This window comes from Phocoena sinus, chromosome 2 (genome assembly GCF_008692025.1).
Source record: "Phocoena sinus isolate mPhoSin1 chromosome 2, mPhoSin1.pri, whole genome shotgun sequence".
In the NCBI taxonomy this organism is placed as follows: Eukaryota; Metazoa; Chordata; class Mammalia; order Artiodactyla; family Phocoenidae; genus Phocoena; species Phocoena sinus.
Window position 1 is genome coordinate 67,994,398 of NC_045764.1, and position 18,692 is coordinate 68,013,089.

The window sequence follows — 18,692 nt, forward strand, 5'->3', positions numbered from 1 at the left end:
CTGTGGTTTCGGGTGCTCCCCAAGCCCTATACTCTCCATAGTGACATCGAGTTAATCCAATAATATGATGAGTCATGACTAATTTGGTGATGGTAGAGGGCTGTTTACCGTAATGGAACCTTTTGGATTTGGTTATCTGAGAGATGAATCTGGATTCCACAACTTTGCCTTTGTTGTCTACAGACTCTGGTGTTTGAAAGATTTGGCACCCTATCAAGCCAATATGTTGTCTTTGTTGATGGCAGCAATATTTAGAAAGCTGCCTACTGGACCACATGGAGGACAGGCTCTAGGAGGGAGACTTGGGGAAGGAAAGAGGAAGGGGAATTAATGTATATTAAGGGTCTATTATGTACAAGGCACTCTGGTATTTTCTCATGTCATCCTCACAACAGCCTTGTGAAGTAGATATTAACACCCCCATTTTACAGAAGTGTAAGTGGAGGCTCAAGGAACCCAGAAACCTGCCCAAGTTCCACAGCTAAGTGGCAGGGCTAGGATTAAGGTCCAAGTTTGCCTGGCTCTGACGTCCAGGTTTTCTTCCCATGCTTGATCTTGGAGATTACTCTCCACCTGGCAGGGAAACAAATGCTTGGTAGAAGTGAGAGAGGACCGTGCTGCTGGCAGTCACATCCAGAATCTCCACCAATTACTTGGTGGTTCTGAAGCCAGAGAAAGGCCTGTGATTTACCGTGGAACTTTGGGCAAGCCACTTAACACCTTTCTGCCTCACCTTCCCCATTATTTGTCTGTAAAGCACTTTGAGAGCCTATAATGAAAGAGCTTTATAAAGACAAAGAAATAGGGGGACTTCCCTGGTGGCACAGTGGTTAATAATCTGCCTGCCAATGTAGGGGACATGGGTTCAATCTCTGGTCTGGGAACTAGACATGACCCCGTGTGCCACAGCTACTGAAGCCTGTGTGCCTAGAGCCCGTGCTCTGCAACAAGAGAAGCCACCGCAGTGAGAAGCCTGTGCACTGCAACGAAGAGTTGCCCCCACTCGCTACAACTAGAGAAAGCCCGCACGCAGCAACAAAGACCCAACGCAGCCAAAAATAAATAAGTAAATAAATTTATATTTTTAAAAAAGACAAAGAAATATTGTCCTTCAGTGTAAGCAAAAAGCCGAGGGTCCTACCTGTGATCAAAAGAAGTCCTGTGGCACTTTCCAGAAACATATGGGTGGAGCTTAAAGGCTCCACAATCACAAGTGATTGTGAAATCACCTTCTTCATATTTCCTTCGTCAACAAGTGAATAAAAAATACAAAATATATATATTGATATTTTCACCCCAAATCTGAGACAGCACATTCTTTGGTATACCATAATTCTTTAATATGAGTAGAGAGGTCTTACAGTTATTTCTTTGAAAAGTGTCTTTTTTATATTGAGCCTCATTAGACCTGTCCTCTTAGACACACTTCTACTTATGGAGGGTGGGGCTCTTAGTAGCTGAAACAATGGGTTCAAAACCTGCTCCTTTCAGTTGAGGGAAGACCTGCAGAAAAACCCAGTTGTCCTCCTTGGTGGTAACTGCCAATTCCATACTCTTCTTGGAGTCACGTGTGACTTTTCTCTATAATCCCTTTGCATTTCCTGACAATGTACTCCTCATGGGAGGGGAATTCTGTTATTTTATTTGGACTTTTATTTTGTATTGGTTCCTGACTTATCCTGTTCAAGTTTCAATGGGTTGGTTTGATATTATTTACATATTAAGACTTTTGTGAAGAAATTGCATAAGGTTTAAAAAACAGACATAAATAAGTAGTACTCTAGAGTGGGCTAGGAATGTGGCATGATAGGGGAAGACTGACTCCCTCAAAAAGTGAAGCCATTTCATTTATGTATTTATAAGGGCTTGGAATGCTAGGCAACACAATGAATCTTATGTTTAAGAAAGCAAAATATATGTTTAAAGGAATATACATATTGTTAAAACAGTTCTATTTATGCAAAAGATTCATGTAACTTTATAAAGGTTTTCAGGGATTTTAAAGGATTTTAAGTGCTGTGTTAGACGTACTAGTAACAGATGTTCAACAGCATGTTTAAGTTTTTGTTTTACTGAAAAAGCAATGGATTACTTGATATTTTCTTTTAAAAAAATCATACCAAAGCCACCACATTTTAAGTATAGCTCAAATTCATTATTTCTAAAAAGCATAAATGATTTAAAATAATGTAAGGACTCCTAAAAATAAATATTACTGTAGCGGAGCTAGAAGAATTTGTTTGCTAAAGATTCCCTTCAGAGTCCCAGTCTTTTGTGTCACTTCTTGTTCTTTTTCTATGAAGACAGATGGTGTCAGTAATTGCCTATATATTTAATTAAGTTAAAAAGCTACAAAGTAAGGTTTTAGCAAAAAGTAGGATTTTGTGCTATGAGCAAAGGAAGCAGAAATTGATAACGTAAGATACTATTCCTCACCAAATACACATTTTGATATCCATATGTGTTGGAATGTGAGATTGGATTTCATAAATCTAATAATTTAAAGAAAAGGGCATTTATTCTGAAAGATAAAGCCCATAATAGAAATCTAGATGGCAGTTCTCTAACATTTCTGACCAGCTAGATGGGAATGAGTCTACCTCTGTCCACATCACCTCCAACCTTAGCCTGTTACTCAGTGGTTATTCTAAACTCCTCTGACACTCAGGTTTTTGCCTGGGATTTTTCACCTAGCAGGTTAATCATTGTGAAATTATTATGGAGGGAAAAGCAGTAGCTACTTGTAGAAAGTGGTTTGGAGAGCTGACTTAACCATTCTTGTGGTGTCTGTTTTCAATGTTCCCATCCCATGAATCCACCTTCTGGCTTAATGGCAATATGGCGTTCCCAGCTGTGGTGCTATGTACGGGCTTGCTCATTTAAACTCTTAAAGCTTAAAAATGGCTACCACAACAACAACAAAAAAATGGCTACCACAACACTGATTTTATTCCATTTCGCTTCGTCATTAACATTTAATGATTACCTTATGCGCTGAGCACAAGGATGGAATATATTAAAAAGAAAATAGGAGATGTGTTTTCTGGCTTTAAGCTGTTCGACTCAATTCAACAAGCATACTGAGGATATACAAGAGGAACATACATTTTCTTTGGTGATGGTGGTTGAGGAGGGGGGAGAGACTTACAAAGGAAGTCACCATCAATTCAGTGCAGTACCGTGGGGAATATCTGCTGTGAGAGAAGGAGCATGGGCTCAGCAGGCAGCTACATCATGGTTTGAACCCCGGATTTGCCACTTAGTTGCCCTGTGACCTTGAACATGTCACTCTAGCCTCAGTTTCCTCATTTGTAAATTAGAGATAATAGTACTCACTTTTCAGGCGTGAGGATTAGGGATAGTACATGTAAAATACATAACAGAATGTCTGGTACGTGACAAAACTTCAATAAATAGTTGATATTATCATTAATAAGTACTCTGGCTGTCAGTACTCTACCTCAGCTCTGAGAAGCTAGAGAATGAAGTGGCACTGAAGGGGGATTAATTAAGGGGGGTTTCCATGAGGAGTTGGATTTTGAAACATGTTTCGAAAGAAGGGAAGTTGTATATTGGTAGAAAAGAAAGGAAAGGCCAATTGTAGGAATGAAGGTGGCACGTGGCAGGCAGGATGAGAATGTCTTTATTGAATATGGGAGTCACTAAGCAGGTCACTAAGCAGGGAGTCACTAAGCAGAGAGTACTTTGGACATGATCAGTGAGAAAAGCAATTAGTGCCACATGGTGGGAGAGGGATGGTTCAGGGTTGTTTTAAGAAATAGGTGAGACCTAGAGCAAATTACCCTGTACTTTGTCACCTCAACCATATGGTTCAGATAAAATAAAATTAAAATGAATGCTAAGGACAGTTTCGAAACGGAAAATTTATCACACAAAAAGTCTTGACCACAGGTGACAGCTGGAAGTAGGAAGGGGCCACTCAGCTTTGTTTTTGTGATGCTGGTGGACAAGTTGTAACCACATGTATGTGGAGAATGTTTTGGTCTGTCTTAGCATCAGCAGGGAGACTTTTCCTTTCTCCCTACCTGTGGACCTCCTGAGTCCTACAGAACCGTGGCACCTCCTGAAAAGTTCAGGATGCAGTGTGAATGCGCACATTTGCCCTTCCTTGGCAATGATTCTGGTGATTAAATTTAGTTAAAGACCTCCAAGTCCAGAGAGAAGTGCCTGGGTTTCATTCAAAAGGAAGCAAGGATCTCCACGGTGAGAGCAGTCATCTAAAGAAATCCTGGGTGGGGCGACTAGACATAAACAGAGGAACTGGGTCTATTCTTTGTAGACCAACCAAAGTCCTACCCAAGAGCTGATGTTTAGGCTTGGGTTCAATCTTTCTGAAGGTTAAGGTTTACAGTGTAAGGGGGTTAACCCAACGTTTAAGGACAGTCACATACGGTAAGATTGTATATAGCAAAGCTGGTCACTAGTTTACCTGCGCTATTAGTGTTAAGAAACAGAATTGTAATTTTTCACTATAAAAATTATTGTCATCATTGCCTTTGTGTTCATTGCAGAAGTCATCATCCTCACCATCATCATTATTATTACTTGTATATTACATGTCTCTTTCATTGACACAGGGATGTAGACCTTTTAAAGGGACAGTTCTTTTACTTTAACACTTCAAAACCCTTGGGATCTATTTTCCCTTCACTAGGTATTAACTTGTGATTTACAATGCGTCTATTATGGCATTTAAAAAACACTGAATAACAAGCATTTCTGTTTACACTAAAGGCCTATAAATTTTAATTTAGATATACCCTGTTAACCTTCTTACATATAAATAAAATACCTTCCCTAAAGAGAAAAAGTAAATCTCGTTGAGGTCCCTTGGTGAATACCTTGTATATCTTGAAGACAGAGATAGGGAGATTTTGCAAATGAGAGTACTAGGGGGGAGCTTGGAGAGAAGTATTCTTTCATTCATTTAATAAATATTTATTGTGGATCTACTATATGCTAGATGTAGTGCTAGGTGCTGGGTATATAGCAATGAATAGGAAGGAATTACGATATTCTGTAGACCTTGGTTTTTCTACTCTCTGAAATAAATATATTCACTTTTGATGCTTATATATCACTTTGAGATGATAATGTTCATTGACTTTTAAAAACAATGCTAATTCAATTCAGATTCCACTCACAGTTTGAGAACCTGCTGAGGCCTCAGGTGACAGTTTTACATGTGATTATGCTGTTTGATTTAATAAGAACAGCACCTTATATCTGCTCAGCCTCTCAGGACACCCTGTGGTAAGGAGGGGAGGGATTCACCATTTGTGAATGAAAAAACGAGGCTCAGAGATGTCCAGTGAGTTGCCTAAAGTATCACAACTGCTAAGTGTAAAGGCTGGGGCCAGAACCCCCTATCCATCATAATGAAAATATTTTCAGCTATCTCTTTTTTTTTTTTCTATTCTAGGCTGATACATTTGTATTTAGAAACTCTTAGAAACAGTTTTCAGAATATATGAGACATTCTCTTATATACATCAGGGCTTTCCATTTTTATCTTTCTTCATAGTTTGTGCTTTGTAACAAGTCTCGTTTCCTTCTGTAGCTACTATGTATCCAGGAAGGGCCATTGCTAGAAGCCTGCAGCTGTTTTTTATCTAAACTCTTTTTTCAAAATTGGACTTCCTTTCCTTTAAAAAGTTAATAACTGTCAATGCTCTTAACAGAGATAGCTATTTCAAAAGTTTACAATTATCTAACAACAAAGGAGTTTTTAACCTGGGGATTTCAACAGAAAGCACCTTTGCCCATCTGTTTGTTTAGTGACTTTACATAAAAGGAACTGGAGAGTGATATATAGGGGAGTTCCTTCGTGGTCCACGGAGAGTAATACATAAATGCATATTTACATGAGGCAAGTCAGTCATATGTTTGTAAGACTTAGATCATCATTTTTTTCCCAAATGTGTTTTGTACATTTCTACCACTACCCTTCAGAGCATCTTTCCCACTTGGAATACACTCTTTTTTACCCTCTTTCAAATCCTAATTATCTTTCAGCTCAAATCCCACCTACTCTGTAAAAACCTTTCTTGATTGCTCCAAACAGAAGGCAGTTAAACTGGCATTGCCTTTTTGATGTCTCTTTCATTGTTCTATGTAGTTGTCACCTAAGCTTTTCCTTGTAATTCATTTTTCAAGTGTTTCTCCCCAGCTAGATTTTGAACTCCCTAAGGGCAGGCACTTCCACTTCTTTTGCATCTTTGCAGCCTCTGTTGTAACTACCATAATGTCTTGTACATACTAGATGCTCAATAAACACTTGTTCTTTCCTTTAGAATTTCCCAAAAGTGAATATAAATAAGCTCAACAGATCTGGATGTTCTAGCAGTTCCCAAAGTCCATTCATCAATTGGCTATCATGTAACTATCATTGTGTTAGACGTTACGACTAGGTAAAAAATGCAAGGACCAGTGCATTTTCTAGAGGCTTTACAAATCTCATGGAGGCAATGTTTATGCCTAAGAACCAGTAAGAGTACAAAACAATTGTGTGCTTGTGTATCAAATGGAATTGGGTGATGGATATGAAATGAGCTTCCTTGTGATAGGGAACATGTCTTGTTTATCTCTGTTCCCTCAGCATGCAGCATAGGGACTGAGTAGACCGTGGGGAGGTATTTGTTCAATGACCATGTCAGTGTCTTTTCAATCTGAAGCCTTTGGCAGGTGCTTCACGTCCCTCGTGGAACCGAGTAGATTTTGCCCATCAAGGGCTCTTGCTCCAGGACCCATTGGGGCATGGAAATAGCTTTTGCTGGTCTTTGTGTAAGAGTTGGATCCCTCCCGTCATCCTCATGTGGGAAGGCCAGATCTCCAAAATGACTACCTTATAGCTCCATGTATTCTGCACAGGCTCTGAAAGCTTGGCGTTTCCCCATTCCTAGGGTACTGGAATCTTGGACATATGTCCACTATCGGGAGTGGTTTTGTACTATGCTCTTACCAGCTCCATTTCCCAGGGACTGGCTCTTTTCCTTTTATTCCCAGTGACCCTGACGTTCCCAATATTTAAACCCTACATTTCCAAAAGTCTTCCTCCATTCTGCTACCCTAGAACCTCACTCTCATCTCAAGTCTGGACAAGATTTTCCATATTCTTATCTGGACTGATTCACAATAGTGGGCCTGTCCTTGGTGCACTACTGTCATTTTATCCATCTTTCTTTGTCTCCCAGTCCCCTCTGCTCTTATTATGACAGCATGGTAAGTTATGGGGGACCAGTTGGGGCCAGACAGCAAGATTTTGAGATGGACTCAGTCACCTCAGCTTTCTGCCTCCCACCTCTGTTGCAAGACACGTGTGGACATAAGTAGGGTCATGTATGTGAAAGTGCTTTATAATGATCACTATTTGTGATTATCATTATTTATATATATTTTTCTGACTACAGATACATGCTTACTTTGAGAATGCAAATGGAGAAAGCATAAACAACAAAACAGAAATAACTCCCTGTACTAGTTTCCTATTGCTGCTGTACATTTAGTAGCTTAAAGGGTCAAAGATGAGAAGTCTCACTGGGCTAAAGTCGTGGTGTCAGGGGGCTTCATTCCCCCTGGAGGCTCTAGAGGAGAATTTATTTCCTTGCCCCTTTCAGCTTCTAGAGGTCACCTGCATTCCGTGGCTCATGGTCACTTCCTCCATTTTCAAAGCCAGCAGAACCCTTGTGATTACATTCTTCACCTGCATAATCCAAGAATATCTTGCCATCTCAAGATTACTAGGTTAATTACGTACACATGTTACCATGTGTGGTAACCTTCACCAGCTTCAGAAATTAGGACATGAACATGTTTGCAGTGCCATTACTCCGCCTATCATACCCTCAATCCTCTAACCCAGAAATAATGACTTGTAACATCTTAGTGTGTTTCTTTAGGTTCTTTTTGCTCTGCATATATGTTTTTTCTTTTTATAAAACTGTTATCATATTACATATATTGTTTTAGAATCTGTATTTTGCCACTCCACTGTTCTATGTAGAGTTTCCTGTTAAATATTATTCAAAACTTTAGTTTTACTGTTTTCATAGCACTTGATTCTATTCATCTATCATAATTTGCTTAACAAATTCTCTATTAGAATTTAGTCTATTTGAAGTTTTTTACTTCCCTCAGTAATGTGATTAATATATGTGTACATAAATATTTATGATTATTTCCTTGTGATATTTCTAAAAAGTGGACTCTTACTATTATTAAATTTTTAATACAAAAATACTATGCAAATATTATTGAAATAATAATTTTTGAACTCAGAAGTCAAATAAGCTAACTGACTCATTTTATAGCTGATAAAACTGAAGATGACAGAAAGCAAGTGAAAAGCTCAAGGTAACATAGTAATTTAGAAAAGGGGCTAGATTTGACTATTTGAAACTGTAGTCTGATGAAGAGCATTACAAATAAACTTAAAACACAAATGACAGGGTTCAGTACCAACTACAGCTGTGCTAAGTGAAGAAGACAGCAGGACTGGTTGGGAGATCGGTTACATTGAAGAAATAAATAAATTGACTTGAGTAAATAAGTAAATATATTGAAGATAAAGAAACAGGTTTCTCACTGTTGGAGAAAGTATTTATTTGTAAGTGTGGAAAAAGGGAAGTCTAGAAATAATCTTGAAGTGTTAAATTAGAATTAGAGATATTGGCAGGAATGCATGGTTTTAAAATATATACACTGATAGATACAGAAATGGTTATAGGTGCTTGCATGTATGTATATATGTATGTATATGTTTGTGTGTATGTGTATCATACATACATAAAACATATATTTTCTAGCTCTGTCCACTGAGAGAGGCCAGAGCAATGGCACTCCAGTAGCAATGATAGCACTAAGAGCCCAGACCTTAATACCATCCTCCACTAAAAGGACCCAAAGCTCTTGGCCTGATCCTAGGTCTGTCAGAGAAAATGCAAAATGAACCTGGAACATCTCATTGTGCTAGGAAGTAAGACAACGCTCAAAGAATGATGGGGACACAACAAAAGAACACAAGGGCCACACTGAAGGGTCTCCCACTAGCCAAATCTGGGACAACTTGAGCATCAAAATGATGAAAGTGTCAAAATACAACTGACTTAAGAGACTAGAACCTTACAGGTTTAAACTGGTATAAATACATACGTGCCTACATACATAAACGAAAGATGGAGAAGGAAAAACTCTTCCTTGCAGTAGATTTCCAACTAATCTATGTAGAAAGAACGATGGAAATAGAAAATTACCACTATCATCATGGTGGCTGACTCAGGAGAAAGTTGGCAATGGATACTAAGTTTTGTGTGGAAATTTGATGAGGAAAAGACATTATTCCTTGGAACACCTTTCCATAAAATATTACTAATCAATTACAAAGGAAAAAACAGTGATTTTTATGGTGGAGAAACATGGCTGGAAAAAAGAAAGAAAAGCCACAAGTGACAATCTGGAGAAGATGTTTGTAACATGTATAACAGTTAAAGGATGAGAGTTTCCTATATACAAAGAACTACAAACCAGCATTTGTATTATAGTCCAATTTAAAAGGGGCAAAAGATACGATTAAGTCGTAAGGGCAATTAAGTCAAGATATATAAATGGCCAACAGATATAGTACAGATGTTCATCCTCACTAATAATCAAAGAAATACTGAGGAAAACAAGATGCCATTTTTTTCCCCTGTTAGATTGGCAAAAATGACAGATTGATAATATGCCAGTCTCTTCATTGGCACCACAATGCATGTCAGTGAGAAGAGAAAATACAGTGTTTTCTGAAGTGATGTCAGTTGCAAAATGGCAAGAATATATACCAGTGATTTTGCAAATAATCTATTACATACAGAGAGTTAATGTACTTCCCTTGCCAATGTAGAAACTCCTTTTGGTGTGCTCACTGAGAACTTCTTCCAATGTTCTACTGAAAATTGTAACACGAATGGCCATATACTCAAATATTAACAGGAAGAGACAAGGTGAAGTATTAGTATGATAAAATCAGAGAATCGGGCTTCCCTGGTGGCGCAGTGGTTGAGAGTCCGCCTGCCGATGCAGGGGACACAGGTTCGTGCCCCGGTCCGGGAAGATCCCACATGCTGTGGAGCGGCTGGGCCCGTGAGCCGTGGCCGCTGGGCCTGCACGTCCAGAGCCTGTGCTCCGCAACGGGAGAGGCCACAACAGTGAGAGGCCCGCGTACCGAAAAAAAAAAAAAAAAAGAAAAAAAATCAGGGAATCTTGGGTTAATATTCATTTATCCCACCCATCAACTAATCTCTGAACTCTTCTCTAAAAGCCTTAACAGCACCATCCAACATCTGCTAGAATACCTCTATTATTCATTCATTCATTCTTTCAACAAATAATTTACTGAACACCTACTCTGTGCTGGGGCAGAGATAGTGCTGAGAATTGAATGGGGAGCAAAAAGAGACATATCTCCGCAGGGAGCTTATACTGTACAGGGGGAGACAGCTTTAATCAGGTAATCATGTAAATAAGTCTTAAATTGTAACAAAAGCAAGTGGTATAAAGGAGAGGTACATGATGATAGGAGAACCTAAAACAGGGGAATATGACTTTGTCAGGAAGTTTGGGGGAGGCTTCCCTAAGAAAGTGTGGCTGGAGCTGAAATATGATGGATGCGAAGGGGGTTAACTAGGTAAAAGAGAAGAGGCAAGAGCATTTTAGGCAGAGGGGCAGCATGTGTAAAATCCCTGTGGCAGGAGGTAATATGATGAGTGAGGGGTTGGAAAAGAGAGAAAAAGGGGGAGTTAGGGTGAGCAAAGCCTGTCAAGGCACATGGGACCAGCCAAGTGAAATGTGGGACCTTTGTCCCAGAAGCTAGGAACAGTAGTAAGCTCTGGGACAGGACCAGCTCTGTGTCTGGAGAAGTTACCTCTCATTGCCTCGTGCAACTCTCCCTATACCAAACTTGAATAAATAAAAACCATAAGTCAACTGTCGCCATAGTTCCATCCTCCCTACTGCCCCAGGGATCACAGATTTAATCCTTGTTTCTCATGACAAGCATTTGGAGAGGGCAGCTTCTCCTGCATGTCGTCCCCTTGCTTCCTTGCCATCCAGCCCTTTTGCCAGAGGGCATTGTTCCTGTCCTCACTCCACCCCAGGTTGATTCCTGAATGCCCTTCAGTTTGTCCTTTTCTCTTTCCATGTGTGGGCCTGAGAAAGGAATATAAAACCAATGGAGGGCTCAGGAATGCAAATGGAAAATGATTATTGAACAAGCTGAAAACTGCTCAAAACATAAACTCTCACTTTGAAACTGTCATCTGACTGAAATGGAGAATTGCAAAACTGAGAATAAGGAATACAAAACAACTAAAGTCTATTTACAATGTTGGATGGCCAGAGGGTATCAGGAGAGGGCAGGCAGGAGGTTATTCCATCCTTTAGACAGAGTTGTGGTCACCCAACACTAATACAAGAGGAACTGAACATTTTGAAAAATAAGTCTCATGAAGTAGTGGTGAATTTAAACATTGTAATTTCTGGGGCAAAAGAGGTTAAAAATTATTTATCTGTAATTATTATACATCAGAGGAACACATGTACACATGAAGAATCTCGTGGATGAAATATTGAATAAGTAAAAGCATGTTGTAGAATAATAATACATAGGACGTTATGATCTATAAAAATTTTAAAAGAAACAAAATTAAATCACATATTAAATATATAAATCCATTACACCTGTAATCTGCCTTCACTGATCAAAGTCATTTTAATTGTTTCTATAAAAAAGTGCATGTCCTCCAAGCTGCACTTAGCCTAAACGATGTTTGCCTGAGATGTTTCCCAGAAACTTGGAGTCAGCTGTGTCTAGTTCAAGCTGAGCTGGTTAAGACTGGATAGGACCACTGACCCTCCAACTGGGCATGTGCGAGTATCAGCTCAGTGACATTTTGACATCAGAAGGCCGAAAACTCCACCCTCAGATCATGCCAAGTGCCTCAATTTTTTAACACGCCTCCCATGAAGAAGCCCGTAGCTTAGTAGTAACTCCTGTGCAGAATGACAATTCCTTCACCTTTCTCTTATTTCCAGTCACCTGTCCCGTCGCTCCCCAAGCGTACGACCACCTTGCTCCTTTATCCCATAAATCTCTCATGCCCCTTGAGGCAGATTTGAGACTTGTTCTCCTTTCTCCTTGCTTGGCTGCCTTGTGAATAAACCCTTTCTTTGCTACAAACGTCAGCGTTTCAGTGTTTTGGCTTGCTGCATGTCAGGCAAATGAACATGGTTGAGTAACATTCACATGCAGTAAAAGCATAAAGATATGAAAAGGAATAAAAGTCCTAATTGCAAGATGGTGGATACCTCTGGGAGGAGAAGGAGCCATGCAAGGGGGATTGGCAAGGAGTACACAGGACTGGAGGTGGTCTTGGTTCATTACATTAGTATTTAGACCTTTTTATATTTATGAAATATTTCCCAATACACTTTTTTTAAGAAGAAAAAATTGACAACCTAAGTTGCTGGTGAATTACTGTTAAGAAAAGGAACAGAAACAAGAACTCTTACCTCCTTTTTAATGATTAACTTTCTATTTAAGAACAGATTCTAGAAAGGTTCACTCCCTGGATGGCATAAAGCAGTCTCACAATAAGATACAGGCAGAGCATTAATGGGCAAACTGAGGCCCCATTGGAATGAGTTGCAGTCATTTAAACTCCAGCTGTACCGAATGAGAAGACCCTGGTGTATCGGCAGAACCAGCCTGAAACTAGCCCTATACTGTTTCTAACAAGAAACTGAGTTGTTTTTCACAGACAACAGAACGAAACCACAAGTCATGCAGCCAAAGTATGCACCAAGGAGAAAATTTTGACCTCAGACAACACCCGAAAGCAAAGTCTCTCTTCCCATGAAACCAAAGGACCTGGACATGACCGGAACCTGAATGCCGGAGCCCTTACAGAAGCGAGGGGTCTGCTGTCCCTGAAGAGCCGGTGCTAAAGCCCCCTTTATCACACCTCACCATAAACGGCCAAATTCCAGCGCCCTTCAGTGAAAACCTTCCCTGCATACCAACCCTCTTCCCCTAACTCGTAAAAGCTTGACCAAACCCCAGATCAGGGAGCCACAGCTTTGAGCCTTGCCTCCTGTCTCCTTGCCAGCTGACCTCGCAATAAAGCCTTTTGTTTTCTTAAAAGCTGGTGCCATAGTACTGTATTGGCTACTGCACCCATTGGGCGGCAAGCCCTTTGCTTGGTAACACTGGTCCTGTATTTACAGACATAAAGCATGGTCTCACCCAAATTGCCATGGACCATGTAAATGCTGAATTTACAGTCAGCTCATCAGAAGAGCAGTGAATCTTAGAAGCTCCCTCACAGTCCCTGTTGCATAGGCGTGGACGGTGTGGAGCCTTTACATATTTCAGTATTTCATACGGCATCAAGTCGACTTACCTGCTGCTCCATGGTCCTTGGATCAATAAAAGTCACCAGGTTGATGGAAAAGTAACCAATCACATTTTTCATTTTACAAGCATTTCCAATTTGAAGGCACAAAGAACTGAGAACTTGGGGATCCAATGAGGTCTGAGGCATAGTGGTCCCAGAGGAGATGAAGGGGCCTTCGGCATGAAACTGGTCCCCTGTTGACAGTATCCTGATTTCCCCATTGGGTTCTATCAGCATGTCCACTGTCAGGTTGGTGACGCTCTCTGAAGGTGGGTATGCTTCGATCACGCCTCCTGGGGGGAAAAGCATGGGTAGGTGAACGGACAAGCTCACATGGACAGTGCCCATTAGAGCAAGAGGAAGGAGCCCAGGCTTTGGCAGAGGGACTCAGGCTCAGAGCCTGCATCTGCCATGTCTTGTGAGACTTTGGGCAAGTGGTTTCAATTCTCTGAACTTCCTTTCCCTCATTTTTAAAATGGGCATAATAAGACCTACCTCGCCAGACTGTTGTGAATCTTCGTGATACTGTGTCTCTAGTATTTAGCCCAATGCTTGGTGTATAGTAGGACTCAATGAATGGTAGTTGTTTTTTTTTTTTTTGCAGTACGTGGGCCTCTCACTGTTGTGGCCTCTCCCGTTGCGGAGCACAGGCTCCGGACGCGCAGGGTCAGCGGCCATGGCTCACGGGCCCAGCAGCTCTGCGGCATGTGGGACCTTCCCGGACCGGGGCGCGGACACGTGTCCCCTGCATCGGCAGGTGGACTCTCAACCACTGCACCACCAGGGAAGCCCTGAATGGTAGTTTTGATCGTAACTAGGAAGACACTGTAAAGATCATCAAGCCTGTGCCCATTCAGTACATAAACAATGAACCTGAGGACTATAGCAAGTCCCTCAGGGGAAATTAACTGCCCACAGTCCACAGTTTGTACCTTGATGACCACTGCGCTTTCTGTTCAACTTCACTGCTTTTTGAAATTTTGACAGGTTAGGGCTTTTATCAGGCATAAGAGAACACTGACCATTATGTCAGCCAAAGGACTTCTATATATAGCTGGTTGTTTTAAAATATAGAGCCAGGAGATGCTGCCATTCTTGAAGATCAGGTAAGCTTGCTCCGTGCTGATAATGGGAGCTTCATAATTTATCTTATTTTACCTTTTGCTCTGAATAACAAAAATCGTAGAGGCAAATTTGATGTTCATAGCAACAAATTAGCCCTGGATAAATTTGTGGCCCAGCTCATTGGTGTCCACAAAATTCACATGGCCCTATTTTCTATTTTTAGGCCTAACTTGTAAATCTTACTGTATATATCCCTTTTATAGAAAAAACTTTAAATATTATTTGTGAAGAATCAGATAACATAATTTAAAAGTAAAAACAATTAAGTGTTCCTAGACAAGGCAGCCTCTGAAGCCTGACAGTATTAAGATAAACTTGGCCTGTATTTCAGGAATTTGCTGGGAGGTGACCTCTGCTCACAGGCTTTGAACAGCATATATGGTTAAATCCTGAAATTTTAACAATTCTCAAATGCAGCCATCTGTTACTTTATACAAAAGGCACTTTCTTTAAATGTCTATAAATGTGGTTGGAGCTGGTCCTAAAGAAAACTGAGTTTCAGAAGGAAAACTGATTTATCTTTTTGTTTGGTTTGAGATGTGCTTTTCTTTAAATGAGGTTCCTAGTGTGTGCTGTACCCAAATACCGGTTGCTGGGGATTTAGCAAGGTAAAGGTAACAAAACAGCAATGACACAATGCACAAGAAAAAGCAAAAAAACCTATTGAGTCTCTGATTTAGAAAACTTTGTGGCTTTAGCTGTCACCTACATTTTGAAAGATGGTGCTTCAGTGAAAACACATTGTCCTTTACAGTTACAAGATTATTTTACTTCAAAGTAGCTTATTTGTATTGTCTTCTCAGCAGTAGAACCATGGTTTTTTCACCGTTAATATTTTTCCTTTCGAAGCAATTAATTCCTCTTTTAAAAATGTATTGCCTTTGATATAATCCTATGACAATGTAGAAATCAAATCTGTAGCACACTTTGTGACCATAAGCACACTTCAGAGAGTAGAAATGAAATGAAACAGGCAATAGGGGAAGATGGCAGGAGATGGTGGCCTAAGGGTCAGGAAACCTGGAGGAAGGCCTCTCTCAGTCAGTGAGCATTTTATGCAGGGCCTGCTGTATGCACTGGGCTCAGAGCCCGCAGAGGTTTGAAAACACATGACTTACCAGAACTGGATTTTTGAGACATGCTAAAATTGTAGGATCTTAACTGTGTTCCCATTCACCACGAATTTGTTGTGTGATTTTGCCCTAGTCACTTCCTAGCTTTAAGCCTCTTTCTTTTTCTATAAAATTGGCTCAATAAAGCTTGTTCTGCCTCCCATAAATAAGCACTGTGATTACAACACGACTGAGAGAGAGGAAGAAAGGATAGAGATGAAGGAGGTTGAGGCAAAGCCTAAGCTTTTGGTTATACAGCTCAGGTGAGACAGTGGCTGGGAATACCCTTTCTAAGCTACAAAGCTCCCATGAAAGTAATAGATTAGAGGAAGGTTTGCAGACTGACCTTATAAGATCTGGAAACTTCCTAACATCCTGTCCTGTATGGACCTGAGATCTTCATGGTCTTCCCCTCCTAACTTAAAAAAATCCTTTATTATTAACCATTTTTTATTACATGTACCTTATTTTCTTCCGTTTATGCATGGGGTTGACTCTTTTAGCTTTACTTTTCTGGCAGTGGGTGCATGTGGAAATTTGTAGAATCACAGAAATTTAGATTTGAGAAGACATTAGAGATTGTGCATTATAACTGCCCCCCACCCCGCGCTTCTCCCTGCACCAGTGAAGAATCCTTTTTCAGCATTCTTGTTAGATGGTGGGCCATCCGACGCCTTGCTTAAATAATTCATTAACAGAGTGTTTACTATGCCCTTCCACCCCACTCTGCCTTGCAGTATATTCCAACGCCCAACAGATCTGTCATTTCCCATGCGATCTCATACCTTGAGCTAGGAGGTATTCCTTGGTAAATATACCCATTGGCTCTGGCCAAGACTCCTGGAGCAGCACAGGTGTAGCCTTTTATTGGCTCTGCTACGTAATCACAGGGTGATTCGGGGTGAGTTACTTAATCTTTTGTACCTCAGTTTCCTCCTCTATAAAGCAAGGGTGATAACGCTACCCACCTCATAGGCCTGTTGGGAGGATCAAAGAAATTAATATAGGTGTACTTAGAATAGAGTCTAGCACATAGTAAGCACAGACTGTGCTTGTTATGTTATCTTCACTGTGCTATTCTCACCACTGGGTTGTTGCTGCTGCTGTTGTTAGCATCTAATATAATATTATTATAACACTATTATATATTCATGTTAATATATTATCATCGTTTGACAGTGGTAAAGAGTGGAAAGATATCTTCTGTGGTCTGTATCCTAGCCTTCTCTTATAATTCATGTGGGTAAGCATATAGGAATATCTGCCTTACACTGTAACCTTCTGGAGAGTGAGGGGCAGTGTGTGGCCGTGCCTCGGTGTAGCACTCCCACAGGACCTCTCCAACTGGGGATAAGCAGCATTTGCTCCATTCATTCCCTCATCCACTGACCTCCTAATGTCATTGGAAAATTGAGGAGAAGTCAAGAGGAGGAGGATGAAAGAAACAGAGGCTGACTTTGCTCCAGGACTGTAGAGGATCTTATTTACAAAGTCTACCTTCAGAACTGGAAGTGAGACCATTTCTGCTCCCCTAGAAAATGGAAGGAGAAACTAACATTTCTTAAAGACTTTATTTTGAGTCAGGCTCCACGGAAGGAACTTTCATATCTGTATTGCCTTGAATCCTCCCAACAACCCTGTGAAGTAGGTGAGGAAACTGGGCCCCTGAGGGTTTAAGAACCTACCTCAAGGTCAAGGATGAGATCCAAGCCCAGGTCATCTGATTCCAAAGCCTACTTCTCAGGAGAAGTCTGTGGTGCAAAAATATGGTCAGAATCTTGAGCTATGCATGGCACGCTTGGTATGCTCAGTTCCTGCTTACTTAAGAGGCTGAGTGCAAGATAAATATTTAGGCAAAGCTTAAAAGAGAAAGAAAGTCGGCTTGTAGGAGCACTTTTCTAAACCAACACAAGAGTTGCCAGGTATTCAAGTTGGCCTCAGGTTGACCCAAAACTAGAATTCAAGGTTGTGCGGACTAGTGCTCAATAGAAGCTTTACAGTCTTATTTACCTTGACTGAGAAATGTTTGGAGGAATTTCCTCCACGTCGGGAACCGTTTCTCATTGACTGGCTGTGCGTGCTGTGCTAAAACGCCCGCCAGCTCCTCGGAGATCTTCACCAAAGCCGGCTCCTGCAGAAACAAATTAAATAGAACCACAAGCAATTTTACTACAGAAATGAAAACTGCTTGTGGAGTGATTAAAAACCAGGCCTCCAACAGGCAAAAAAAATGTGGTTACTGTTTACCCAGAGTCAGAAAGCCATTTTGAAAATATTCTCTATTTTTCCAGCCCTTTCAATTTTCATATTTCAAAGTGACTTGGCCCTTAAATATTGCTGCTAGTCGTGCCTGTTGTCTCCAAAAGAGACATGCCCTGTCTGGGCATCAGGTAACCCCAGTTTCAGACCCACAGCAGGCTGACCTGCTGTGGTCGGTGTCCTCGGGCACTGTGCCTCCCTACTCTGGGCCTCAGTTTTCCATTGTGTAAAAGGTGGGGTTCACTACCTTCTCCCTAAGGTCCTTCAGACTGGAATTTTGTTTTTCATTTAAAAAAGATTTTATTAATGTGTAGTTGACTTACAATGTGTTAATTTCTTCTGTAGAGCAAAGTGACTCAGTTATACACGTATTTGTATTCTTTTCTATTATGGTTTGTCACAGGATATTGAATATAGCTCCCTGTGCTCTACAGTAGGACCTTGTCGTTTATCCATCCTATATATAATAGTTTGCCTCTGCTCCTCCTAAATTCCCATTCCTTCCCTTCCCTACCCACCCTCCCCCTTGGCAACCCAGATGGGAATGTTTTTTATAGTATGACCCTAACAGAGCTGATCTTGGGAGAGATCATGGAGTTGGCAGGGTCTTTCTTGGGCACCTTCATCTCTTTAAGCCGTGCCCATTCCCCCTGGTTGGGGGGGCCTCTGTGTAACTCTGGTATCAAAGCCTTAAACCACGGCTGACCCTGTAGAGGTGGGATTTTAGGAGGGGGCAGGTTGGAAG

General features: G+C 40.8%; 1 protein-coding gene across 5 annotated transcripts in view; it reads right to left on the reverse strand.

Annotated features, from left to right (window-relative positions):
* The window catches only part of IQCH (IQ motif containing H), a 213,853-nt gene that overhangs the window by 40,489 nt on the left and 154,672 nt on the right, over positions 1 to 18,692 (reverse strand). For all 5 annotated transcript variants that reach the window (XM_032623387.1, XM_032623391.1, XM_032623390.1 and 2 more), the window contains 2 exons: positions 17,699 to 17,819; positions 13,458 to 13,744 (listed from right to left, as the gene is read on the reverse strand). In XM_032623387.1, the coding sequence (XP_032479278.1) occupies positions 13,458 to 13,744; positions 17,699 to 17,819 (408 nt within the window). The remainder of the gene's footprint in view (positions 1 to 13,457; positions 13,745 to 17,698; positions 17,820 to 18,692) is intronic.